General features: G+C 44.4%; 1 protein-coding gene across 4 annotated transcripts in view; it reads right to left on the bottom strand.

The window, feature by feature from the left end:
- Positions 1–27,441, bottom strand: part of RNF213 (ring finger protein 213) — a 122,416-nt gene that overhangs the window by 27,015 nt on the left and 67,960 nt on the right. For 3 of the 4 annotated variants that reach the window (XM_069541970.1, XM_069541972.1, XM_069541974.1), the window contains 19 exons: positions 26,272–27,427; positions 25,411–25,604; positions 24,810–24,965; positions 20,583–24,188; positions 18,314–18,450; positions 17,814–17,909; positions 16,826–16,944; positions 14,389–14,508; positions 13,789–13,883; positions 13,060–13,195; positions 12,653–12,791; positions 9,896–10,087; positions 9,007–9,152; positions 7,670–7,824; positions 6,280–6,486; positions 5,768–5,949; positions 3,421–3,541; positions 817–917; positions 520–702 (listed from right to left, as the gene is read on the bottom strand). In XM_069541970.1, coding sequence (XP_069398071.1) covers positions 520–702; positions 817–917; positions 3,421–3,541; positions 5,768–5,949; positions 6,280–6,486; positions 7,670–7,824; positions 9,007–9,152; positions 9,896–10,087; positions 12,653–12,791; positions 13,060–13,195; positions 13,789–13,883; positions 14,389–14,508; positions 16,826–16,944; positions 17,814–17,909; positions 18,314–18,450; positions 20,583–24,188; positions 24,810–24,965; positions 25,411–25,604; positions 26,272–27,427 — 7,241 coding nt within the window. The remainder of the gene's footprint in view (positions 1–519; positions 703–816; positions 918–3,420; positions 3,542–5,767; positions 5,950–6,279; positions 6,487–7,669; positions 7,825–9,006; positions 9,153–9,895; positions 10,088–12,652; positions 12,792–13,059; positions 13,196–13,788; positions 13,884–14,388; positions 14,509–16,825; positions 16,945–17,813; positions 17,910–18,313; positions 18,451–20,582; positions 24,189–24,809; positions 24,966–25,410; positions 25,605–26,271; positions 27,428–27,441) is intronic. The other variant, XM_069541971.1, reaches the window with a different exon arrangement.

Raw genomic sequence — 27,441 nt, forward strand, 5'->3', positions numbered from 1 at the left:
TTCAGCCACTAGGTGTTTATAAAAGTACATAAATAGTTGTCTTTGTTAGGACACTTCTCTGCTATGAGGCTTTCTAAGGTCAATAGTATATTTTAAAAATAATTTTATTTATTTTTGGCAGTGCTGGGTCTTCATCGCTGTGCAGGTTTTTCCTCTACTTGTGCTAAGCAGGGTCTACTCTCTAGTTGCTGTGCTCAGGCTTCTCATTACGGTAGCTTCTCTAGTTGCAGAGCAAAGACTCTAGGGTGCCTGGGCTTCAGTAGTTGCGGTACATGGGCTCAATAGTTGGGGCTCAAAGGCTCTAGAACACAGGCTCAATAACTGTAGTGCACAGGCTTATTTGCTCCGCCATATGTGGGATCTTCTCGGATCAGGGACCAAACCCATGTCTCTAGCATTGGCAGGTGGATTCTTTACCACTGAGCCACCAGGGAAGCCCAATAGTTATATTTTTGAATACTGTACTTGCAAAAAAGGAAGAAAAAGGAGAAAGCTTTCTCAAGAGAAAGGCTATTTTACCTGTGCTCCTGGGAAACAGTTGGAGAGTATCTGTCTGGTAAGTCGGTTAAACACAAGGGGCATCCCATATGCCCTTGGGTGAGGTTAACTTGAATGCAGCGCAGGCAGAATACATGGTCACAGGGCAGGCAGACAGGATCCTGTGCATCTCCCAGGCAGATGGGGCACGGCTGAACCCCAAACCTAGAAGCCAAGAAGGGTGGCCAGTTTTAAAGCAGGGGAGTGGGACATGAGAAGCGAAAAAAACACAAAGCTTCCGAATTCTCAACCTTGCGGATCCCTAACCCCAAATCTCACCTGGTGAAACTCTCGCTGACCTGGTCTTTACATTTACGAAGAGTAGTCATCACCGCCATGAAAGGCCTGTGGGTCTTCATGTCAGAGTTCTCTAGCAGGCACTGAAGGAGAAGGGCATTGGCAGGAGGGTGGGGGGCAGTGAGGGAGAGCAGAGGTCAGCCAGGCAACAAGACATGGCATGCCCTCTGCCGCTGGTGGAGCTAGACAGTTAAGGCTCTGCTGTCTGTAGTGCAAGGCTTTTTAAAATTTTATTTAGCAGTTTCTTTAACTTTGAATGCCCATTGTGACTATGCTGTTTTGGGGAGAAGACCAATATTCTCAGCTTTAGATTTTCCCCTTCTTCCTTTTTTTTTAAAGGTATACCCCCTCTTTTCATTATATTTCAAACTATAAATGATAATATAGTGACCATCTGTGTATCCAACAAGCTTTAAGTAATCTTGGGATTTTCTGAATATTTGCTTTATCAGTTTCTGAATAACCAAATGTTACAGGTGTAGTTTCAACTTCAAGTATATCCCTTTCTACTCCCAGGCCCAGGGAACCACATTCCTAAATTCCCACTTCTACTAGATTTCCACCCATGCATGCATGCATGCAACTCTGTATTAGGGACATCACACTACACCTAAGCTTGGCAATTTCCATTTTTCATTGATAAAAGTAGGTTCAGATCATTCATGTTTACTACTGCATAGTACTTGTTGACAAATACATTGGTTATCTATTTTCCTGTTAATGAACATTTAGGATGTTCCCAATTTCTTGCAATTACAAACATTTCTGGACCCAACATTCTTCCATGTGTCTGAGTGGAAACAGGAAAATTCCCTAGGGTATATATTTAGAAGTGGAAACACTGTTTCTTAGGAAAGACATATCTTTAATGACATAAGACAGTGAGTTTAATTGGTATGCTTAGGGAATTTTCTGGTTAGATATGATGCTTGTTATAGGTGTTTGTAAACATAATATAGATATTATGTATGCCCATGACATTATCTGCTCAAGGAAATTTCCTTTCTATTCCTAATTCGGCAAGAGTATCTGTTTATCAAATTATATATTTTATGAAAATCTTTTTTTGTACCTTTTGAAATAATCATTTGCAGTGTATTTTTTGATTTATTATGTAACTGATGACATTTATAGGTTTTATAACTTTGAGCTATCCTTGAATTCCAGGACCAATCTTACTTGGAAATTATGAGTTTTTAATACCCTGCTAAATTTGATCTGTTAAATAAAATATTCAAAAATGGCCAAAGGACTTGAATAGACATTTTCCAAAGAAGGTATACAAACAGGCAATAAGCACATGGAAAAATACTCCACATCACTAGTCACTAGGGAAATACAAACCAAACCACATTGAGATGGTGCTCTGTGATGACCTAGATGGGTAGGATAAGGGGAAGGGAGGCTCAACAGGGATGCTGTTGAACTGATTCATGTTGTTGTACACAGAAACTAACAACATTGTAAAGCAATTATACACCAATTTTAAAAACCCAACACCACAATGAGATACCACTGCATACCCATTGGTAGGGTTATTATTTTAAAAATGGAAAATAACAAGTATTGGTAGGGATGTGGGAAGGTGGAGCCCTGGGTCATTGCTGGTGGGAATGTAAAATGGTGTGGCAATTGTGGGAAACAGTATGGTGATTCCTCAAAATGCCAAACATGGAATTACCATGTGATCCAGCAATTCCACTTTTAATTACACACTTAAAATTAAAGAATTAAAGTAGTGACTCAAATAGATACTTCTACACCCAGGTTCATAGCGGCATTTCACCAAAAGGTGGAAACATCGCAAGTGTCCATCAACAAATGGCTGGATAAACAGAATGTGCTCTCTCCATACAGTGGAATCTTCCTCAGCTTTAAAGAGGAAGGCAATTCTGACACCTGCTACAATGTGGACAGATCTTGAGAACATGAAGTATGCTAGTTAAAACAGGACATTTCAAAGGCTGCACAGCAAAGCTGCTGGCAGTGCTTGTGTGAGGTTCCCAGTGGGCAGAGGCTGTTTCCCCTGAGAGGCCACTGATGCTGAAAGGACGGTCACTTTTTCTGCAGGGTATTATCCTGTGTGGCACCAACTTAATAAAGGGTGTCAAGGGGCAAAGACATGGGCCTTCCTGTGCCCTTGGTCCCACCAACAGCACTGTGTTGAGAATTCCGCAAGTCCAGCGGCATTCTCTTACACCCCCGTCTTCCTGATCATGGCAGTGGCAAGCTGCTCCCGCTGTGGGCCAGGCTGCTGGTCTTTCTAGGGCCGCTGGAGGCCTGGTTGGAGCCCACCCTTCAGTCCTCCCAAGCAGATTTGCTGCATTGATAGTTCCTTTTCCTGCAAGAAACCCTAAATGACATACCTTGACTTACCACTCAGGAGAGGGTAAAAATTAAACCATTAAATGCCACAAATAGAGCAGCTTATGTGATGAAATCACTTTCCTTACTACATTCAGATAAAACTGTCAGAGCAGAAAGGGAATATACCACCTCACTGACAGAGGTTAGGTCATGCTTCAATTGTGCTTCCTCTTACAAAGAGGCAGACCTCTGCCTGCAAGGCAGAACCTTTGTGCTTACTTTATTCAGCAAGAAGACATAGTCAGTCACCAGCTCACGCAGCTCAGGAATTTGACTCTCCGTCTCCAGCAGCACGTGCTCCACGAAGAGTGAGATGGAGAAAATGCGATTCCAGTGGGTTCTGTCAAGAGAGGGGTTCCCTCACTCAGCTCTGACAAAAAGCACCTGAGACAGAAGGCAGAGGTGCAGGGAGGTAGTTTCAAGGCACAGGAGTTGAATAGTTAAGAAAAGGAGCAGATCTTAAAGTATTATAGAGAAATCATAGAGAGACTGTTCTCTTATCACTGTGGAATTATGTTAGAAATCAATATCAAAAAATTTTGAAAATAACCCACGTATTTTCACTGTAATGTGACATTTATCAACAGAAATCTTTGACTTAGCCACTGAAAGCCTCGGTAAAGCCAGAAGACTGAAAACACAGAGGGTGATGGCAGAGAAGAAAAGATTTAAATGAGAAAAATCAAAGTGAGAAATTAATATCCAGGATACTTAAAAACCCCCATGTATTTGGAAATTAAATGCCCACTTTTAAATGGTAGATGTATATAAGAAGCCATAACAAGGAAAATTAGAAAATATCTGTAACATAATAAGAGTGAAAAGAGAATTTCTCAGAATTTGTTGTACGCAGCTGAAGCAACTGAATACAATGTGGAATCTTAAATAAGACATGAAAACAAATAATGGACACTAACCTAAAATTTTGAGAAATTTGAACAAAATCTATACTTAATAATACTGTATCACATGTTGATTTCTTGCCCTTTTTTTTTACAATATGGTATTTCTTTATATTCTCAGAACTGGATTAGAAGTTTCAAACTTCATCCAAAAAAATTTAACTCACTAAGATAATAAACTTTCTAGTCTTTAAGCAAGAATATTAGATGCCAAAATACATGGAAGTATATTAATGTTATGGTGAATAAATATTAGAAATCTAGCATTCTATTCATATTAAGTCAAACAAGTGGAATCAAAATGTCATAAAGTTTTTTGCTGAGCAAAAATTCATGTCTCTAAAATACATTTTAATTATACATACTATATTTATAGTTACATATACGTATCTGTGTATGTACAAAAGTTTTTTTACTATGCTAGATCAAGGCTTAAGAAAGAACAATAAACAAGAGACAGAAATTAGAAAATATAAACTAAATGAAACGGGAGCACTGAATATGAAATAGAAAAAGTGAAACAAACTAGAGAAAAGTAACAAATCATCATATAGTCCAATTGTTTTTAAACATGGATAATCATTAGAAACACATCTGGAACTCTGGAGAAAAAAGCAAAACATGGGCATTTGTATTTTTCAAAAAATTCCAAGATAATTCTGATATGCCTCTGGATTTTAAAAAGTATTACAGGTTTTTCTATTAAATGGTAGTTTTACTGATATAGAACTCTATTATTTTCTGTTGACAAATCATAACAATGGTATTAAGTGAATAAATAATAGTTATATAATCACAATAGTAAAAGGTGTTTACCGTTTTCATGTTTCAATACCTTTAGACCGTGAAGCTTTCATACCTTGGATATGTTCTAATGTCTCTTAGTTTACAGTCTATGGGAACTTGAACAGAATTTCTTTCCTACTGTTGTGTGAAAATTACAAAAACTTTATTACGTTGAATTGGTTCATGGTGCTTTTCAGATCTACTGTGTTTGTTTACTTTTCTGTATATTCATTCTATTAATTTTTGAGAGTTTGATATTGAAAATACAACTAAAAATCTTAATTAATCTATTTAAGAAATAATTGTAATATATGGTGGAACTATATGTAACTTTGTTCTGTATCTTCCAAATTTCCTGTAAATGTGTTATCATACTTTCATAATTTAAAAAATAAAAACGAAAGGGGAAAAAAAGGAGCAGGTGAGAAGGTAAGTGAATTAGGTAGAAGCCCTTTGTGATGTTCTCCCTGACCTCTACCCACTTCTGTCTTTCTCCTCCCCACAGACTCCCAGCTCAGACAACTCAAGTTCTATGCCTCTGCCCATGGTGACTCCCACCTCGCCCTTAAAGGCCAGCCCAGGACTTGTCCTCTGGAAAGTCTACCCCAAGTGCATGCCCTTTCTCTGTCACCCTGCTGGGATCCTCTGCAGCTGCTCCTTCTGCAGGATCATAATAATCCGCTCACCTCTGCATCACCCCCAGCACTCTGTGCACTCCCTGAATGCTCAGTTCTCTCCTGTTTTTCTAGGATCATTGTGATGCCTGGCATTTAAGTAGGCTTCCACAGATGTTATAGAATGAATGAGGAAAGGCCCACTTCCAGCAGTAGGAACATCTGCCCTCTCTCTCTGATGTGCCTGGGGCTCCTGGGTCTCACCTGATATCTCTGATGAGGGTTCTGGTCATCATCCCACAGTCCTGCATGTACCCTTCTGAGCAGAGGAGCTCCAGTGGCATGGAAAGATTCTTCACAGTCTGTAACCAAGCTTGGGGACTGGGCTTCAGGAGGTTTTCCGTCAGCATTTCAGCACAGGCCACTGCTGCCAACACATCCAGACTCTGGGGAGCAGAGAACAGGCCCATGACTGAGCAGTCTGTCCCCCGACCCCCATTGGGCTGCTCTAAGCCTTAATTCGGAGGTCCTGGGTGTTTTCCTTGTGTTCCAGGCTTGGAGCTTCCTCTTTCATTGTCTTGGGATCTAGGAGGCATGAGTTAGATGTATTCTAACTGAGAAGCCACACTAACGTGTGTGCTGGTGAAGATGTCTCCCAGTTGGAACAAGGCCCATAAGCTTCCCCTTCCCAGGGTAGGGGTGGGAGCACCCCTCCCTCCACACTCGCTTGAGGAGGCCAAGCTACAGGCATGAAAGATCCCTAAGAGGGGCCATACCATCTCACGTCTAGCCCAGTTGTGGTTCTCTGTGACTTTTGTAAGGCTTAGTAGAATTGGAGGGTGGATGGTCAAGATCCTGGAGAAGTTCTGTAGCCGGTTTCTGAAACGGTGGTAGGCGAGGTGCACTAATGGTAAGGAGACCTCTTTCTCTGGCATTCCTGCATTCAGCTGATTGATGCAGGACCATAGAGCCATCTGCAGAACCTGGGATGAAAAACAAGCTTTTATTATATTATTTGTAAAGTATTTTTTTAAAAAGCTACATTTTGCTTGCGGAAAGTGAGAACCATTCAAAAATGACAAAAAAGAAAATTAAAAACCATGCACACTACTAGTATCTCACATTTACTGTTTGGTGTTATCCCTTCTAGACATTTCTAGATCCATACCTCTTCTCCCAGTGGCCCCCAAATTAGCATCACAATGTATTCCTGATCTTTTTCCACTTCACAAGCATTGCTCTATCACAAGCACACCTGAAGAACATTGTTTTTAATGGCTGCGCAATAACAATCAAATGGCTGTACTTTAACTGGTCCATTCCTTACGCTTTGACAAGTAAATTGTGTCTAATTTTCCATTTTTAGAAATAGAACTGAAAAGAACATTCCTATGAATAAAATATTTGTCTACATCTCTGATAATGTTCTCAAGATCAAATCACCAGTTCAGATTTTGTTCAGAAGTTCTCCATTCACCCAAACGGTTTACAGAACCACCATGCTGTTCACACCACCTTTGGCAATGGAGGAACTTCTGGCCATTTTTAAAAAACCAGTTTTGCCACATAGACAAAAATGATGGTAGCCGAAAGTTGTTCACGCCTGTTGATTTACTAGTGAGGCTGAGAATTTTCCTCTGTTTCCTGGACATCTGTATAATTATTCTGTTAATAGTCAACTTATAACTTTTATTCGTTTTTAAAGATTAGAGGATGTTCTTATTGATTCCTATGAACACTTTATTAACCCTTAATCATGCTGGTTGTACCTTCTCAAATCTGCCAGTTTCCTTTTTTATGTACTGAAGTTTGAAATCTTCAATATTTCCATTGAAATTTCAGTTACTCTTATTATTAACTTGCTGTGGTCAGTTAAATATTTACCTAGTTTTCTTCAAGAAAAACTAAACATTTTAAAAGAAAGCATCACAGGAAACTGGAGGTCTTCTTCCTGTTACTAAATCTCCATGCTTTAGGGGTGCTGAGAGGTGGGGTAAGTGTCCAGCCTCGAGGGTTCTGAAGGTGTGAGTGGCATTTTCTCACACCACTCTCCTCTTGGGCCACATTCTGTTCCACAGACACTGCAGCTCCGGCAGTGGAGCAAGCTCCATGTCGGTATTTTGTCCACTTATGCCAGCCTTGCCCTGACCTCGAGTCAGTACTTACGTCTAACTGCTCCCAAGTGGACACTCTCATGGTCAAGAGAAGGAAATCTTTCAGGTAACACTGAAGAAGCTCCTGCCGCTGGTCCACTGTGAGCTGAGCAAGAAAACTGCCCAGTGGGGTCTTCTGAAAGAGTTCTAGTAACTTCTTTGCCAGTCCTGCGGGGAGGGGCAGGGGGAGGTGGGGGGGGAGGGAGAGAGATCCCCTGGGGTGAAGATGGTGACCGTGACTCCCCTTACCCACCAAACGCCTTTTTAGGTTCATTTCTGGACACTTCAGATATTTTCCCAGTGAAGTAACAGTAACAAAGTCAGAAGGAATGCTCTATTCTGGTCATAAAAGCCTGCATGTGTGCTAAGAAGTCACTTCAGTCATGTCTGACCTTTGTGTCCCTGTGGACTGTAGCCTGCAAGGCTCCTCTGTCCATGGGATTCTCCAGGCAAGAATACTGGAGTAGGTTGCCATGCCCTCCTCCAGGGGGTCTTTCCAACTCAGGGATCGAATCAATTTCTCTTATGTCTCCTACATTGACAGGTGGGATCTTTACCACTAGCGCCACCTGGGAAGCCCCCAGAAAAGCCTAGCTAGCCCTAAAGAGAATACAATCTGGGATAGACCAATATTTCCACAAGTTGTAAAGTGCTTCGGGAACCTAGGACCAAAGCGAACCAGGAACAAGCGGGCTGCCTGCAGGGAGTTGGGTCAAATGCTGCTCAAACCAAAAAGACCTGCCTTCTAGCGGATGGGGTGCTGGCCCCCAAGTCATGTGCTATCACAGAAGAGTAGGGTCAGTTTTTGATAGGGTATGAAAAAGAGAAATACTCTCTCCTCAAGAGAGAGATTGATTTGAGTTTGTCCAGAAAGAGTGACAGAAAGCTTATCGAGAAATCTAAGTTCATCTTCAAGTATTTTGACATCTATTTTTTAAAAGACATCTGGCTTTTATTTAAAGATTGAACTATAGTTGATGTATCATGTTACTTTCAGTGATCTGATGTCTGCCTATCTTATGAAACGATCACTATAATTTAAAAAAAAAAAGCTATACATAAACTTTGAAAATACTACTTCCTGTATGAGAGATGACATTCCCAAAAGTGGTGTGTGACCATTGGGGTTTTCCTGGAATGCCTGTGGCCAGATGACTTGGCAAGGGAGGACAATGATGGCTCAGTCTGGGCAAAGGTACTACTCTGGTCACTGGCGCTTGCTGAGAGGGGCTCAGCCAGAGACATCCTGGTGCCCTCATCGTCCAGGGGACTCAAATGGAGATGACCTATGACAGGGTATCAGGGTCTCCTCCTGCAGAACACATACCCTCCCACCATTGCTGGGCTCACCTGCATTTCCTGTGATGTACTGAGTATGGACCCACAACTCCTCCAGATAGTCCTTGATTCTCCAGCTAAATGGGACACTATTGGATGCCTTCTCTGGAAGGTTTATGTAGTTCTGCACCACAATGTAAGACATCTCTCCTTTAGACCTGCAACAGGCCAAACAAGGGCTAAGAATTAAGTGGTTACTGAGATGGCACTCAAGATGCAACATGAGATCTACTTCTGATGCCAATTCCTCTTCATTTTCAAGTACTAGGAGGCATAGTGGGCTGCAAAGACAGCCTCCTGGTCTACGGAACAGCTCATTTTTATACTATAAAAGAACTGAAGGATGATCTTATATCATCACTGGGTTTTACAGACAAAACAAAAACAAACCACAGTTGGAAAGCTGGTTGAAATTGTGGACAGAACCAGTCTGGTGATGTCTGAACCCACTCTTGCCCTATACCTGTACAGAGAATCAGAGCCACCTAAAAGCCAAGCAAGGTTTTGGTAGGCCAGCTGAACTTGAGTTACATAAGATCAGGCCTAGGGACAGGCTCTGCGGTTCCCGTCAGTCATAGGCAGGAGGAATAGGAAAAACAACATAAATGCTTCCTTACATGCAGCTTCCCCTGCAGATGAGGTGAAAGTGGACCATTTTAACTGCAAAGGGTGCTCTGAGCACAAGGAAATGAAGAATGTCAAGAACGAAGCAAGAATTTTTCAGAATTGTGTCAACACTTTGTTACTGTTGTCATGCCCTTGAGGCTACAAAAAGGGCCAACTTCAATGTGATTCTAAAATCCAGACTAATATTTCATCGAACATCTGGGAGAACCTATTAAGTTTGCTGCTATGTTATGGGTTTATTTCCCTTCCCAAGAAAAGAAAGTCTTCTATTCACCTTGTATCAATCGTCACAAGAGGAATGTTCAGAAGTTTAACGTCATTGAAAATAAACATCCAAAGTTCTCTCGCCCAAGACGGACAGTGTGGGTTGACCAGCAGGTCAAGGTTGCCGTCTCTGTCCACGCAGGAGATCACGCTTGCCAGGAGGGGAGTCACAGCGCCCTGGACCCGCTTCCAGAGGGTCTGCCTGTGAGTGGGAGAGACAAGTCCGCTCAGGTTAGAAGGACCACAGACCATACTGGGATGCCCAAATCCTTTTCAGATTTTGTGCCTTCATGGCTGTAACAAAATATCTGCTCTACTATTCCCACACTACAGCTGTGTTTTTCATGTTTTTTACATCATTTTTAAGTACTAGAAGAGATTAAATCAAACTAAGATTACAGGCAGGTCAGGAAGCAACAGTTAGAACTGGACATGGAAAAACAGGCTGGTTCCAAATAGGTAAAGGAGTACGTCAGGGCTGTATATTGTCACCCTGCTTATTTAACTTACATGCAGAGTACATCATGAGAAACGCTGGGCTGGAGGAAGCACAAGCTGGAATCAAGATTGCTGGGAGAAATATCAATAACCTCAGATATGCAGATGACACCACCCTTATGGCAGAAAGTGAAGAGGAACGAAAAAGCCTCTTGATGAAAGTAAAAGAGGAGAGTGAAAAAGTTGGCTTAAAGCTCAACATTCAGAAAATGAAAATTATGGCATCTGGTCCCATCACTTCATGGCAGATGGATGGGGAAACAGTGGAAACAATGGCTGACTTTATTTTTCTGGGCTCCAAAATCACTGCAGATGGTGATTGCAGCCATGAAATTAAAAGATGCTTACTCCTTGGAAGGAAAGTTATGACCAACCTAGACAGCATATTCAAAAGCAGAGACATTACTTTGCCAACAAAGGTCCGTCTAGTCAAGGCTATGGTTTTTCCAGTGGTCATGTATGGATGTGAGAGTTGGACTATAGAGAAAGCTGAGCGCCAAAGAATTGATGCTTTTGAACTGTGGTGTTGGAAAAGACTCTTGAGAGTCCCTTGGACTGCAAGGAGATCCAATCAGTCCATCCTAAAGGAAATCATTCCTGAATATTCATTGGAAGGACTGATGTTGAAGCTGAAACTCCAATACTTTGGCCACCTGATGTGACAAGCTGACTCATTTGAAAAGACCCTGATGCTGGGAAAGATTGAGGGCAGGAGGAGAAGGGGATGACAGAGGATGAGATGGTTGGATGGCATCACTGACTCAATGGACATAGGTTTGGGTGGACTTCGGGAGTTGGTGATGGACAGGCGTGCTGCAGTACATGGGGTCACAAAGAGTCGGACATGACTAAATGAATGAACTGAACTGAAATGAAGATTAGAGGTAGAACTTGAAAGGTCCTTAATTTTATCTCTAATAGATAGGAATTAGTTCATTGAAAAGGCCAAGTAGTATTGTTTTATTTTGTTACACACTTGTTTTCCAGAACAAGTATCTATGCTCTATAAATAAACCAAAGAATGACCAAATTCACTTGAAAAGTATGTCATTTGAAGAAAATCAGTTGTGAATAGAATATAATAAAGAAACCAAAGTAAACTCATTTCACATTACATTAAATAAGAAAGCATGTCTTTATCTAAGTCACTTCAGTTGTGTATGACTTTTTGTGACCCTATAGACTCCTCTGTCCATGGGATCCTCCAGACAAGAATACTGGAGTGGATTGCCATGCCCTCCTCCAGGGGATCTTCCTGACCCAGGGATCGAACCTACATCTGTTACGTCTCCTGCATTGGCAGGCATGTTCTTTACCACTAGTGCTACCTGGGAAGCCCAGCAAATGTAGGAAGTTCAGTAAGTGAAGGGGTGGTGTCAAGGGTACATAGAAAATACAGATTTTTAAGAAGCATTTATCTAAAATCCATACAGAGGAACCAAGAGAAACAAAAATAATTCCAGGTCCAAACCTGATCCTTCAGAAGTTACAACAGGGAAAGAAATGAAAAATAACTAGAGAAAAACAGAAGCAGAAAAGCCCTACAGTTACAAAACCAGCATCAGTAAGCTCACATGGTCAATTCAACCTAGATGTTCCCACATGTCCTTCTTGCCAACAGTGTGGAGATACATCCCGGCTGAATCCAAGCCTCTGGATGAGTTAAGTGTTTTCCTGGAGTCAAAGAAACTGAGGGCCAGATTGGTGAAGTCCCAGGTCTTAGATGACCTTGCAGATGGGATGGGCAGCATCTTCCACTGCCCGCCGTGGGATGCAGAGCAATACCCTCTCCCTCAACCATACAGGTTGGCATGGGCTAGTCTTGAGCACAGCATCAAGGTTTGTAGAAAAAGGACCATGGACAATAAGTGAATACTTTGGGTCTTATTTTCGTGGTTATCAAATAACTTCATGCAGGAGGTCTAGGAAAAAAAGTTCTTCCCTACATATCTAACACCTCTTTAATTTACCAACCTAAAAGGGCAACCATGCCTATGGTGATGCACATGGTGGTAAAAGTTTACATCTGATAAGAACAGATGTTCTTGTTTTTGTTTTTTTGCTATGAAAAAATTTAAAACACACGAAAGTACAGAATAGAGTCAAGCAAACCCCATACAACTTACCACCCAGATTATCTTGTGCTCTTCAGGGAAAAAAAGTCGATGGCTCTAAATTTCTCAGAGGTTTGGAAGGAAGCAGCCCCTCAGCTTGGAGAGCCCTGCGCCCAGCCCCTCCCCGCCTCCGGGGCTTCCTTTCCTGGCAGTACCTGAACGTGCCGGCCTCCTGTAAAGCGTCCTGATTGGAGGCCTCCCTCACCACCCAGTCCTTCACATTGCAGATAGCGTTTTCTTCCTGCTTCATTAAAAGGACGTAGAGGCGCATCTTAGCGACCAGCAAGAAAGTGGCTGTGGAAAAGCAGAGCAGACGTGCATTCAGCACATCCCTGGGCATCGAGCAGTGGGCCCGGCATCCCGGACCCATCCCAGCAGGAAGGGAAGCCCGTCTCCTTCGGCCAGGCCGAGTCTACAGAAACCCAGAGGCACACATATAGATTGCCAGAGAGCCAGCTGCTTCTGGGAGTAATGGAGAGCTACAGCGGGGAATGACTCAGGGACTGATGGAGGAGCTTGGTTGGGGTGTGGACAAGAGGAGCTCCCACACCTCTGTACTCACTGTTTTCGTCTAAGAGGCTGAGAAGGATGGACACCCTCTGAACGCTGCGCTGACAGTCCTCATTCTGGTCTCTGAGCATGCCCACGGCACCCTGAATACAGCTTTTCAGCAGCCTGGTGGTGTCCAGGATCTGCATCTGTCGACAGACAATCAAGCCTTCCATTTCTGCTACTTACATGTCAAGAAAAGCCAGGTGATGGCAGAGATGAGGTCCAGGCACTGGGTGCAGGGGCACAGTTTTCCTCCTGCCCAAGTTCCCACCACATGCCCTTGTCAAGTTCCCCTGAGAACCACTGTGAAGGAATTCCCTGGAGGTCCAGTAACTAGGACTTTGCACTTTCATTGCCGTGGGCCTGGGTTCAATCCCTGGTCAGGGAACTATTAATAAGACCCTGCAACCCATGTTGTGTGGCCAAAAAAAAAATCCACTACAAGACAATCCTATGTGCCTGGAGACCTTATCAGTGGTCAAGCAACAGAGCAAAACTGTCCAGGGGACACCAGGAAAAGCCAAGGTCAGATCTGCTGCTGGTGATCCACCTGCACTCACAGAGGCAGGGAGAGGAGTGCTGGGCTGAGCCCTGGCCAGCTGAGTCCACTCCTCCGACCCCTGGGTGTAAATCTAAGGAAGTGGAGCCCACAGCCTGAGGGCTTAGAGGGCTAGAAAGAGTGAGAATTTATATCATGTTCTGGTCCGGAGGCTGGGCTGGCGTTCATCTCAGGACTTACTGTCTCCATTTTTACCTCCGCCACTTGCTGTGATGTGACTGCCTCAGTTTCCATCACCTCCTCATCATCTTCTTGGGCTCGGCGTCCTACCTCCACTGCAAAGAAGTAAAACAATGGAGCTACTGTTCAGAGGCAGAAGTGGTGGTGGGGAACACTGGCAACATCGTGTGCGTTGTATGCTGGGGATCTATCCGGGTTTCCCTGGCACCAGCCTCAGGAAGGGGCTCCAAAGGAGAGACCTTCAGTCACACAGATCAGCCTCCGATCGCCCACTGGACGTGGTCCACCAGTGGCAACCCAAGCTTCCATCCTGGGCTCAGATGGCTGATTCGGAAGCCAGGGTAAATAGAATCTGACATGTTCCACAGGTACCTGCAAAGACCTTGTGGAAATATTGTCTTCTCCTGGCCTTGAAAACAGCAGACAGTGCCCTGGATTCATCAATACTCAGTTCAGCAAATGTGTCCCGAGCTCTTGCCAGGGGGCAGGTGTCGGACTGCGGGACAGTAGCCTAAGCACCTGTCCTTGTAGCAGAGTGCACACCTCCTGGCTTCCGCTCCCACCATCCTACCTCCCCGAGGACCTTTTCTGTAGACTCACCCTTAGCGGGATCTTCTGGTTTGAACAGCTGGCTGATGGCCACATCCTGCAGTTTAGTTATGTCTGAAACCATGACTGTGGACCTCCGGAGGTCGTCGATGTGCACAGAATGCCACAGCCCTGGGAAAACAAGCCCCAGAATCTTCCCTGTGTCCTCTGGTTTCTTCCTGACAGTTGTAAGCAGGGATACACCATTGTCCTGATGTTTTAACATACTAATGAATGAATGATTTGTATCCTAAAGTCTAATCCCTTGAATATACACAGGAAACATATAGATGTCATGCTACAGATGTTAACAACTTTAGCATGAAAATCAGTTTTAAGAACTGAAATGACTAATATAAAAGAGTATTTAGAGAAGGCTCATTATTCTTTTATAAATGTATTATTAAACTTTCTATATCATAATCAGTAGAGGGGTGTGAGACAACAGCAAGGTTTTCCTCTTATTAACTATGAAATTATTAAACTAAACTATTACTTGCCTATTTGCTAGAATACCAATTTTCTCATACAGGAGATTCCTTGGAGATTCTTTGGGATCAGGTCCCAACAAAACAAATATTACAATAAATCAAACCACACAAGTTTTTTGGTTTCACAGCGTCTATAAAAATTTTGTTTATATTACACTGTATTTTATTAAGTATGTAATAGCATTGTGTCTCAAAACACAATGTACATGCCTTAATTAAAAAATACTTGGGACATTCCTTGTGGTCCAGTTGTAAGGAATCCACATGCCAAAGCAGGAGACACAGGTTCAGTCCCTGGTCTGGGAAGATTACACATGCCTAAGGGCCACTACGCCTGTGCATCAGAACTACTGAGCCCACGCACCCTAGACCAGTGCTCTGCAATAAGAGAAGCTACCACAATAAGTCTGAGCACCACAACTAGAGAGAGCCCAAGCATAGCAATGAAGACCCAGGGCAGCCAAAAGTAAACAAATAAAAATACTGCACACACACAAAAGAAAACAACCAAAAAATACCATATTGCTAAAAAATGCTAACCATCATCCTAGCTTTCATCTAGTCGTAGTAGTAACACAAAAGGTCACTGACCACAGGTCACCATAGCACATACAATAATGAAAATGCTTGAAATATTTTGGGAATTATCTCAAACACATGAGATAATTCAGAGACATGACGTGAGCAAAGGCGTTCAGAAAAATGGCACTGAAAGACTTGGCACAAGCCTTCAGTTTGTCAGAACAGCAGTATCTGTGGAGTGCAATAAAGCAAAGTGCAAGTAAACAAGGTGTGCCTATGTAGTAAATATTTGGTGAGTCTTCATCAGGAAAAAAAGAGAGAGATTAAAGATAGCATTTTCTGGCCCCAGAAGCAGGCATTAAGTATCCACACATTCATAACAATGCTAGTGGGAAATATCTCTCTGCATTATCCATATAGTAAAAGGGGAGGAACCAGAGATTAATCAAGCATATATCAACAAATAGTGAAGTATTGTATGTTGTAGCATGAGTCTGAAGGTGAAGTGTTTTTTGTTTTTTTGTATCAATCAGCTTTAAGAACGGAGAAGGCAATGGCACCTCACTCCAGTACTCTTGCCTGGAAAATCCCATGGACAGAGGAGCCTGGTAGGCTGCAGTCCACGAGGTCTCTAAGAGTCAGACACGACTGAGTGACTTCATTTTCACTTTTCACTTTCATGCATTGGAGAAGGAAATGGCAACCCACTCCAGTGTTCTTGCCTGGAGAATCCCAGGGACGGCCTGGTGGGAGGCCGTCTATGGGGTCGCACAGAGTCAGACACAACTGAAGCGACTTAGCAGCAGCACCAGCTTTAAGAAATCTAATTGCATTTGAAACAAATACAGTTGAGACTATGTGTGTGTGCTCAATCACTCAGTTGTGTCTAACTCTTTGTGACCCCATGGACTGTAGCCTGCCAGGCTCCTCTGTCCATGGGAATCTTCCATGGACAGAAATTTTCTGGAAATTTCCCAGGCAAGGAAATGGAGCGGGTTGCCATTTCTTCCTCCAAGCGATCTTCCCAACCCAGAAATCCAGGCTGCATCTCCTGTGTCTCCTGCATTGGCAGGCAGATTCTTTACCACTGAGCCACCTGGAAAGACCACTGAGATTAACATTAATCTTCTAATATCAGACTTTGTACATCATAGGACCAAACAGTGGCTTGGGGAAAGAATCCAGCAGCAACGTAGGAAACTGCCTACAATGCAGCAGATGTAGGTTTGATCCCAGGGTCGGGAAGATACCCTGGAGATGGAAATGGCAACCCACTCCTGGAAAATCCCAGGGACAAAGGAGCCTGGCGGGCTACAGTCCATGGGGTCACAAGAGTTGGACATGTCTTAGTGACTAAACCACCACCACCACAGGACCAAATTAGAAATAACTTAAATATTATTATACAAACATATTTATAAATATTTCGGTCCTACCTCCATGGAATCCTACATAGGACGTTCCACTTCCCATCCGGGACAGTTTTGTGATAAAATTGACTAAGATATAGTTCTTATTTCCTTGTATCTTATTGATTTCATTCATAGCAGAATACCTATTTTAAAAACAAAAAGCAAAGACAAAACAAAACAAAAAAACAAAGAAAATAAGCAAAATGAACATTGCAAAATGGCTAAATGGTGTCCTCAAAGAGGTCAAGTTTCATCTCACTTTTTTTTAAACTTTAAGTAAATTTCACACCTTCATGCTTGTTATCCTCTCTTATAAGAGAACAGGGGCAAGACTTCTCTAAATAGTCTCATTTCTTTCCCCCATTCCTGTGTTCCTCTCCTTTGAAATGGCATTTTTTATTAATAGGAACCCTCTCTTATAATGCTTAATAAGCTTGGTCAGATGCTACTAAGGGTAAGGGCAGTGCTCTTGTCCATTTCAAGAAACAGAGTTCTGTGCACAACCAAAGGACAAAGACAATCCTGATATGAAATATGGCTTCCAATGCTTTAGAAGGTCCAAAAATTACTTTTAACATCAAGTAATAAGGGGATGCAGTTAATTCTAAAAGCATCAAATTTCCACTACAAACAACTTAAAGCTGTCAAATAAATACAACTGAAAGCATTTAAATACCATTAAGGCCCCTGAACTTGCAGTAAATTCATATCTCATAATTTAAAATGAATAATGACCAAATCTTTGTCAGCTAAAATATGTTTCAAGGATACTCTCTTATATCCTGCTAATATTCTGTTATTTATACTTCTTGCATTGGCTATTTTTCCATTGTTAAGAGCCTTTTCTCTGTTGGTTTCTCTAGTCCATATTTAGGGGGATAAAAATGGAGAATAATTTTTATGTCTATGTTTATTCTGATACTATACAGTTTTTAAGGAAGAAATTCTTTAGGAGCTCATGAATAAATTTGGGGTATCCTATGTAGTTTCTGAGAAAAAGAAAAAAACATACTTCGCTGAGGCAATGAGCTGAGCACTCTGACTTCCATCTTCAAAATCTGTTTGAATAACAAGAATTTTACAACTGGCTGTGTGAGCTAAGCAGTTTCTGAAAGAAAAAGGAAATTATCCAAGTGAGTTTTCTGTCCTAAAAGTTGGTGATAATATTCTCCAAAGTGATGGGAAACATAAGGGGTATATAGGAAAACTATTCAAGTGGGATTTTCCCCTGTAAGGTGAGTAGACATTCCAGTGGAGAGAGAAAAAAGCCCCAATAGATGCCTCCTTATGAGACATAAGGATGCTGGATTCAAAAAGGATGTTTTCACAGAGGATAACAGGGATCAGGACACTCGGAGAAGTAAAACGCATCCTTCTCAGAGTCACATGTTCTCAAGGTTCACTAGCCAAAGCTGGTTAGAAAACACCCGTGGTTAATAGTCACACATATGAAATACAAAGTGGTTGATCCTGAGGAGGGAGGGGAGGGGAGGGGAGGGCAGGGATCCTCACCGAACTTCCTTGAGGAAAGAGTACTCGGTGTCAAACTGTTGCAGTGACAGGACGGTGAGTTTCACAGCCCAGTCCTTTACTTCTGATTCTAAAAGTTCACAGTCATGACTGGTTAGCAGCCTGGAGAACGTAGTGATCTGCAAAGGCAGGAAATTACAATCATTCCATGGAATGCAAGAAAGCGTTGTCTCCTAGATTCAGATCCAAGAAACATGAGGATGCTCAGCAAATATCTTCTATGGGCTCTTCGTTGTGCAGTTGGTACACAGATCCAACTGGGAGTCCAAACCCAGAGGAGTTTTCTAACATGAGGTGGTGCTAAGGCAAACAGAACCTACAGGATCAAAGGTATTGGAGAGAAGACTCATCCTGCCCCTAAGATGTCTTTGAATCTTCTTCCTAGATTCCAACATCTTTTCCTGCTTTGAACCCTGCTTGTGATGATACCTTAGCGCTTAGAACAAATACCACTTGTCCTTTGCAATCTTACTTCAAACTTTCCGTGGAGTCGGCCATTGAGGTCTTCCCCACATCTGTTAACCAAATCTCCCCTGCTACTGGATCACACCACACAGTGCAACCAGTATACTCCTTAAGGGCACGCTGCCAGGTCCTGAATCATTATCTCCAGGCTGGCCTTACCACTGAGCTTCCCATTCCTATATCCAATTGATGACAGACTACCTAGATGTTACAGGAACATCAAAGCCCATCCCAAATGGAATCCATCATTGCCTCCACCAGACTTGTTGCTCATAACTAGTTTGTGATTGGCAGGAAAGCTATGACAAACCTAGACAGTGTATTAAAAGGCAAAGACATCACTTTGCCAACAAAGGTATCACTTTGCCAACAAATGTCTGTATAGTTAAAGCTATGGTCTTTCCAGGAGTCACGTATGGTTGTGAGAGCTGGACCATAAAGAAGGCAGAGTGCTAAAGAATAGATGTTTTCAAACTGTGGTGCTGGAGAAGACTCTGAGAGTCCTTTGGACAGCAAGGAGATCAAATCAGTCAATTTTAAAGGAAATCAACCCTGAACACTCATTGGAAGGACTGATGCTGAAGCTGAAGCACCAATACGTTGGCCACCTGATGTGAACAGCTGATTCACTGGAAAAGACCCTGACGCTGGGAAAGACTGAAGGCAGGAGGAGAAGGGGACAGCAGAGGATGAGATGGTTGGATGGCATCCCTGATGCAAAGACACGAAGTTGGGAAAACTCTAAGAGATGGTGAGAGACAGGGAAGTCTGTCATGCTTTAGTCCATGGGGTCACAAAGTCAGACACGACTTGTTGACTGAACAACAACAAAGATGTGATTAACCAAACTTCTGGTCAACCAAGGAAGAAACCATGGAGTCATCCTTAGCCTCCTCCATCTCCCAGAGCTCCTATAAAGAATCAATCTTTATCTCTGTCAATATGAATCCTTACTATGTCTCAATTGCACCAGTCCATCCTTTGACTGAACTGGTACTGCAGCCTCACTACTGGTATATCTTATCTGTGAGTCTTTTATCAGACTGTTTTCCCTTTCCTCTCTCAGGTAGTGGGACACATTTCCACACACATTTCTCCATCACTCCCTTTACACAGGAAAGCAAAGCTCCTTGGTGCCACTGAAAAGACCCTCCATGAAGTCTCTCTGGCTATATCTCACTGCTATCTCTCAGAACTTAGGGCCTTGAGCTTTGGGCTTCAATAGTAATTAACTCCGGGTTTCCTGCAAAGACTGGGTGTTTTAAACCTTGACATCCTTGCTCAAGTAGGACCGTCTGCTTATAATACCTTCCAAATCATACTTTACAATCAGCTTGATGGTCACCTCTTAAAGACAAGTTCGTGACCTCATCCTGATCTGTGTTGCTACTCATTGCCTTTGTGGATAACACTGTCATAGGATATCAACAGTACCCATTCATGTCTTTAAACCTTACACTGTATGCTGACCAAGGACAAGCCCTGTGCCAATTCATCTTTATACCCACAGAGTCCCGAGTGCATTACTCAAATGTGGTATTTCCCTTGTTGACCTGAGCACTGTGCACAGCACGGCACAAAAATGGGCACTCAAAACTTGGTAACACTAAACATGTAAAAATATGTAGGTCTCCTTTCACTTACCACGGAGAGGAACCAAAAGTCTCAACACGTTCATTTATGGTTCCTATACACTGACTGGCAAAGAATCTTGAATTCCTGATGCTAGGAAGTCAAGAACCCAGAGGTGAAAGAGGAAAAAGGTAAAACACAGAAAGATAATCACCTCTGTGAAGATGGCATGGCGTTCTGAATCCATTGTGCGAAGGTGAGCCTGGAGCAAGTCTGCAAAGGAGTTATGCTGCTGCCTGTAATAGTATTCTTCTGACAGGGACTGTGCAGTGAACTGGCCTAGTGCGGAAGCATTCAGCCGAACCACAGCATCAGGGGTGGCACAATCCAGCAGCACTGACTTGGCCTGCTCAGAGACTTTCTGGTAACGTTCACCAGTCAAGGCCTCGTGCCCTAGCTGCTCTATGACCTGGAGCACCACAGAGGCACACGTGTCTGAGTGGTACCCAATGAAGACATCAGAAGGGCTGTATTTGGGTCTGGCTAGAAACTGCTCAGCTTTCACATCTATAAACTTCTCCACCCAGACCTTGAGCTCTTCCACGATATTCTTCTGCCATTTCTCCAAAACAGTGTTGATGTCCAGATAGTGCTTCTCCAGCCGGTTAATGAGGGGGATGGGGAAATGTTTGTAGACGACATCTTTCTCCTCAATGACTATCAAGCGGAAGTCTGGGTGAACCCGACATTTGACCCGATGGGTCCCCAGACCAAGGTCCACGTACTTCTGACCGCCGAGGTAGACGTAGTATTGATTGAGTGCATCGTAGAGGCTCTCATAGAGGTTCTGCAGGTTGAGCAGCACCACCATCTTGCCAGTTTCCATGCAGATCTTTACTCGGTTGATATTTCGGCAGATCTGGGTATACTCTTGATCTTTGGGAAAACTGGATCCAAAAATAATCTCTGGTTGGTCTGTTTTGAAGAATGTCTGCTGCAGGATCCGCAGGGCCACGTAATTTCTGGTCAGCACAAGCAGGTAGCGGGACTCGGAGTCATCCAGCTCTCTGCCATGCATCTTCTGAAGATGGCCGTATATGTTCTGGTGGATCAGCTGCATTGTGCTGACCTCCTCTGTGTACTTTGCCTCAGGTAAATTGGCTGAAAAGATGTCCAGGGCATGAATGTCATCTTTGCCACTGAAGTTCCGAAGGACAGCTTGTGCAATGTCTTGAGGGGAAGGCTCCTTATTGGAAGCTTTTGCTGCAGCAAAGACCATTTTAATGAGGCTGTAGTAGTCACGAAGCCCAAAGAATTCCTTGTCCTGCCTCTTACACACTGTTTCGTAGGCTTTGGCAAAGGATGTGAAGTATCCTTGGATTTTTTCTTGGACAAGGCGCTCTGAAGCACAGATTCCCTTGGCACTCTCAATGAGCTCTCTTTCGTTGGGGCTGCCACGTGACACAAATATACCCCGGTTCATCTTGGCGGGATCCAGGGCCCAGTTGGAAATGCCTATGAAGCCAACTTTTTTGTGGGGGGCAGGATCGTCTTCAATACATCCATCTTCCAGCAATGGGTGCAGTGCCTTCAGGGGCATTTTGGGTGAGTCTTCTGCTAGTCCAACCTCATCTAACACCACTACGGAGACATACTGCTCAAGGTCCTTCCCCTGCTGGAAACGGGCACACTGCTTGAAGGTGCCTATGATGCCCTGTGGGGTGGAATGTGGACTGCACTGGAATGACACCAGATGGACCTCCTTCAAGTGCCGGAAGAGGTCCGAGTGTGCAGCCTGGCCTTGCATGGCGTCTGCCACAATGGTCTTGGCGAGAGATTTGGAGCTGCCGGGCTTGCCCACCAGGAAGAGAGGAATCTTGAGCTCAATGCAGATCACCATCATGAAGACGTTCTCCTTCAAAGCCAAGTTCCTGGCGATTGTTTTCCTCAGAGATACATCATTCAGAAAAAGATCCTGGGTTAGCGTTATCTCATCTAGGATAACCCTGCTGTCATTATATGGTGCTGGAAAGAACTTGCAGATAGCTTTCCGATAAGATTCCTTCTTCTCTAAAGAGGCGTGGTAACATACCCCAATGGCCAGAACCAAGGACCAGAGGACAGGATCTCTCTCAAAGTCATTTTGGATGACCCCAGTCTTAGAGAGAAAGGAATCCAGCTTAGACAAGAGCATCTCACTGTGGTCGTAAAACCATTTGAAAACTTTCACACAGCGTTCTACATCCCTGAGGCTGACAAAGCTGCACTCATTTTGTCTTTTCCTCATGAAACCCTGAGAGGCAGAAAGCACTTCCGTGATTACATGAGTCTCGCTCTGTACCATCCTGATGGACTTCACCAGTCTCTGGACAATCTGATGGATGTAGAGCTTTTCTGCAGAGTCATTCAATTGTCCAAAGTCCCACACCAGGGGGATCAGGCTCGGTGGCAGAGCATGGACACGGTACACCAGCTGCCTCAGGGGGATGGAGCCAAGCCTCTCAGTGGTCTCTTCTGCACTAACCCTGTACCCCAAGCCAGCTGACTCCAGACGGCAGATCATCTTCTGGGTGTGCTTCCGATAAGGGTTGCAGGCTGCAATGATATGCAAGCCAGAATTCTTAGCCAGGGGCTGGCCACCCACTGTGTGGTCACATAGGACCTCTTTGATGCAGCTTATGGCCTCCGTGGTGTTGGCTTCATCGAAGAACAAGATGGTGTCCAACTGATATTGGGCCTTATTGAAGCAGGCCAGCTCTTCAGCATCCCTGACCTTGGAGTAGATCATGTCGGCAGTTGTTCCTCCGTGGACCTTGACCAACTTCATGGTTTCAGCATCAGCACCCCCACGCCTCAGGTCACTAAGGAATTTAATGAGTCTGGTTTTCCCGCAGCCGGTTTCTCCCATGATGATGACGGGGATGCCGCACCGGAAGCGCATCTCAATGGCAAGGATCTTCAGCATATTATCCGTGGTAAGCTCGTATGTTTCATCAGGGTCAGTGGCCCACTGGATGCCCAATGCCAGGCACAGCTTTTCAAGTTTCTCGTGTCTGGGCAGCTGGTCAAAGTCAACGTTGAAGGGCACTCTCTGAAGCAACAGTCCCTGGTACAGTTGCTCTGTCATAACATCCTTTTTGATTACTTTCCCACTCAAGCGGTCTATGGCATCAACACCACCGTTCTGGTTGGACCGGAAATGGAAACCTATAAACGTCATGGATGTGTGGTCACTGTTGAAAAAAACGTATGGGTGGGGCTCCGACTCCCACCTCTTCCGGAGAGAGAAAGGGGCGAGGTCTTCTTCTTTGACCCCATCCATAGTGAATGTGTACTTCCCTGGACTTTGGTCAGATGTGTGAAGTGTAGGTGTGGCGAAATCTCGGGCCATGAAGATCATGAAGGTGACCACAAAGTTCTTGAAGCCCATCAGTGTGTCTCCAACAAAGGTGGGATCACAGAAGAGAGAGGCCTCACAATCTCGGAGCTGGTAGTTCAGGAACTGAGCAAAGTTCCAAAGTTCTGACCAGGATGGGTTTATCACCCCGCAGTAAATCAGGAGGTGTTGAATGCATTCGCCAGGGCTGCCCTCAACAGAACCTTTTCGGTACTGGAATGTGTCTAGGTTTTCTTTCTGATGGAACCGTCTTAAATATTGGTAAGGTCTCTGGAATGTTTCACTACAGAATGCTCTCAGATCCATTCCTGGCTCTTTGTAGCTCTGCTGAGGACCCAGCTCCATGTTGATCACTTCTTTGGGAGGCTTGCAGGTCACTTTGGGGAAGACATCTAGAAAATTGAACTGGGGGACAAGTGCATTCTGGAAAGGAGAGACACAAATGAAATGAGTTATGGCTGAATTTCCCAAAAAGTGCTTTTGTGTTTTAATCCTCAACATGGTCTACATGGACCTTTATGAAAAATTACTTTTCATGAAGGGATTTCTGTAGATACCTCTTTGCATGAGGTGTTACCTTCTGCACATTCAGGCATGGTGTGAGCTGCACTTGTAAATAACAAAGCCCTTTTCTACTCAGCCTCTTGGAAATAAATCTCTCCATCAAGCACATACATGCGTGTTTGTGTGTGTGTATGAGCATAAAACTCCCTTCAGTTAAGAAATTAATATAATGGAAGTCTCTTTCCCATGTTGGCTGTCATTAAGAAAGATAGTGCTTCTCCTAGCACATGAATTTTCTGCATTCCAATCACCACTGGCATTTAACCCAGACACACAGCACTCACCCCAAAGAGAACAAATCTAAGGTACTATTAATTAATAAAAGAATCTTTGTATTCCATGCATTATTTAAAACTAAGTTTAAAGATTTTTCTTTACTAACACTGCACTCAGCTACTCTGCTAAGGCAAAAGTGGGGACTCATAAGCATGAATAAAAGCGCCTGCCCCCACAGCAGCATGAGAGTGCCCTGATACACACCAGCTTTGAAGGCCTTCGTGGCAAAGTCGAATTCCTTTCTAGGATTTCAATGATATATAAGTGACATGGGTTCCGAAGCCACATCTTCCCATTTATATCCATTAAGTACTGGAGAACGAGGAGTTTGAAAAGAAACACCCAAATACCAGTCCGCACCTAAGGATAGAACCATGTGGGTCTGTAAATACTTACACAAAAAACAGCAGTCCTCCCAACCCTAAGGACCTTCTTATTCTGCTCTATTTTACAATGATACTGAGTATCAATACACGGAGAAAGAAGAAATTCTTTATACTGGAGATAGAGTAGGGCAGGATGTGGAAGCTGTGTCTTTCTCTATCCAGCCATTCAGCTAGAACATGGGGGCAACTTACTGAAGTGAAAGTGAAAATGTTAGTCGCTCAGTTGTGCCTGACTCTTTGTGACCTCATGGACTATAGCCTGTCAGGCTCCTCTGTCCATGGAATTCTCCAAACAAGAATACTGGAGTGGGTAGCCATTCCTTTCTCCAGGAGATCTTCCCGACCAGGGATTAAACCTGTGTCTCCTGCATTGCAGGCAGTTTCTTTACTGTGTGAACTATCAGGGAAGCTCGACTTACTGAAGAGGTCATGTCAAAGTGGAATATTATGGGTCTCCTCTGATACGTGGCATCCAGGAAAGGCAGAAGGGACCTCAGGACTTCGTTCTCATCCACCTGAGGGTCAATCAATCGAATAACTTTTAGAGGCACTTTTGGTCCATTAAACTGTATTTTCAGCTGGTCCTGCAACCTCTTCACAAAGAGAGACCTTCCTGTTGACGTGAACATATAAAAATTAGATGCCAGGGCTGCAGATAAAGAATGAGAATGTCCAGAAAAATCACTTCTCTTTGTACAAAATTCAAAACTGATGCAACCTAACGTCAGCTTAAAGAATACATACTTGAGCCCTCAAATTTCCTTGCTGTTCCCCACCCAACAGCCCTGCTGCTTCCTGGGACTAAGGATGGAAATCTGAGAATGAGATCAGGACAGCAGAGCTTGCTTCATGGGGGAGGCGAGTGAATGTCACTGGACAGAAGGGAGTACCATTAAAGGGATGCAGTCAATAGAATGGAAATCGGATGGCGACTGAAGGTGGGGGCATCTGTTTCTTCTCGAGACAGAGGAAATATACCTTGTCCTGATCAGGACCCACATCAATCCCAAAGTATTCAATGGACTTAAAAAAGAGAGAAAGAGAAAAAACAGCAGAGAAGCCAGTTTAAAAGAGGAAGATGGCTCAGCCAAGCTGGGATCAGGTGAGAAAAGTATCCCGTTCCAGTGCCGGCCCTGATTTATAATTTCAGGTGAGTCAGTCCTCCAGGGACTTAGTTCCCCACCTGCAGAAGGGCTTATCTGAGCTCACCTTACTCCCCACTGGACAAAGAAGGGCCATCAGATGGTCCCTGGGACCGGGGACTCAGCAGCCATTATTACCTACACCCGCTCTCTCCGAGGCTACGATTCCAACACACATGCGGTCCTGGAACACGGCGGCGGCTGACAGGGTCTCTTCCGGGACTCGGAAGTGGTGAGCCAGGTAGGCCTGGATGTCCTTGAGAGGCGCCTGGGGGGTGACAAGGACCTTGTGCTGGCTGAAGGCGGAGGGGAGGTAGCAGTGCTCCCGCTCACAGTCACAGACCATCACAAGCCGGTAGTGCTCCCGGTGGGGCTGCGTGCACAGCCTCCGGAAGAGTGCCTCTGCCCGGCAGGCCACCTCGTAGCTCAGCTGGTCCGCATACAGCAGGCTATAGACCCTGAGTCCCTGGGAGCCTGGGGTCAGGCAGCGACGCAGGAGCAACGCCACCTCCTCAAACGTGGTTTCTGGGGTGCAGAGCAGCACTTCATCATAGGTGGGCAGGGGCTGGTGTGGGGTCTGCATGTAGATGGCCAGGGCGGCTGGCAGTACCTCAGAGTGGCCACAGACGACGAGGTTGGGCTGGCCCTCCTGTAGGCCATGGGAGAGCTCCCGCTGCACAGGGGGTCCAGCCATCCTCGCCAGGTGAGCGAGACAGCGGCCAAGGGCCTCCAGGTCCAGGCAGTGAGGCATGAAGACTCTCATGTGTTTCATCGAGAGTTCCATGATGGCCCTCAGCTTGTCCACCAGTCTGGACTCAGAGAAGAGCAACAGTACCAAGTCTTCCACCGCTGTACTCTCTTGGTGGGTGTTGGCCATTCCACTGGGCCCCCTGCAGGCCCTCGAGACATCCCATGGGGTGCAGTTGCCTTTGATGAAGGAGAGCATGGTGAGGGCTGCGTTGCTGGGCCTCTGACTCCCGAGCTCCAAGCCCAGGTAAACCAGCTGCTCAGCAGTGTAGTAGTTGAGGTAAAAGTGCTCAGCTCGCTTCTCTGCCACGAATCTCTCCCAGCAGCCCAGGAAGTCCTCCAGCTGCCGGCAGAGGGCTTCCAGCAGCTGGACGACTGGCCCGCCCTCCACCAGTGGGCCCACTAGCCTCAGACAGAAGTCCAGCCGGATGGAGGCACTGTTTATGGGGGTACAGTACACTTTGGCTGACCAGGCCCTGAACAGCATGTTTCCAGCAGAGTAAAGGTTTATGAAAGACTGGACAAGCCTCTGCACATTGCAGAACACCTGCAGAGAGAGAA

This window comes from Ovis canadensis, chromosome 11 (assembly GCF_042477335.2).
Source record: "Ovis canadensis isolate MfBH-ARS-UI-01 breed Bighorn chromosome 11, ARS-UI_OviCan_v2, whole genome shotgun sequence".
Classification (NCBI taxonomy): Eukaryota; Metazoa; Chordata; class Mammalia; order Artiodactyla; family Bovidae; genus Ovis; species Ovis canadensis.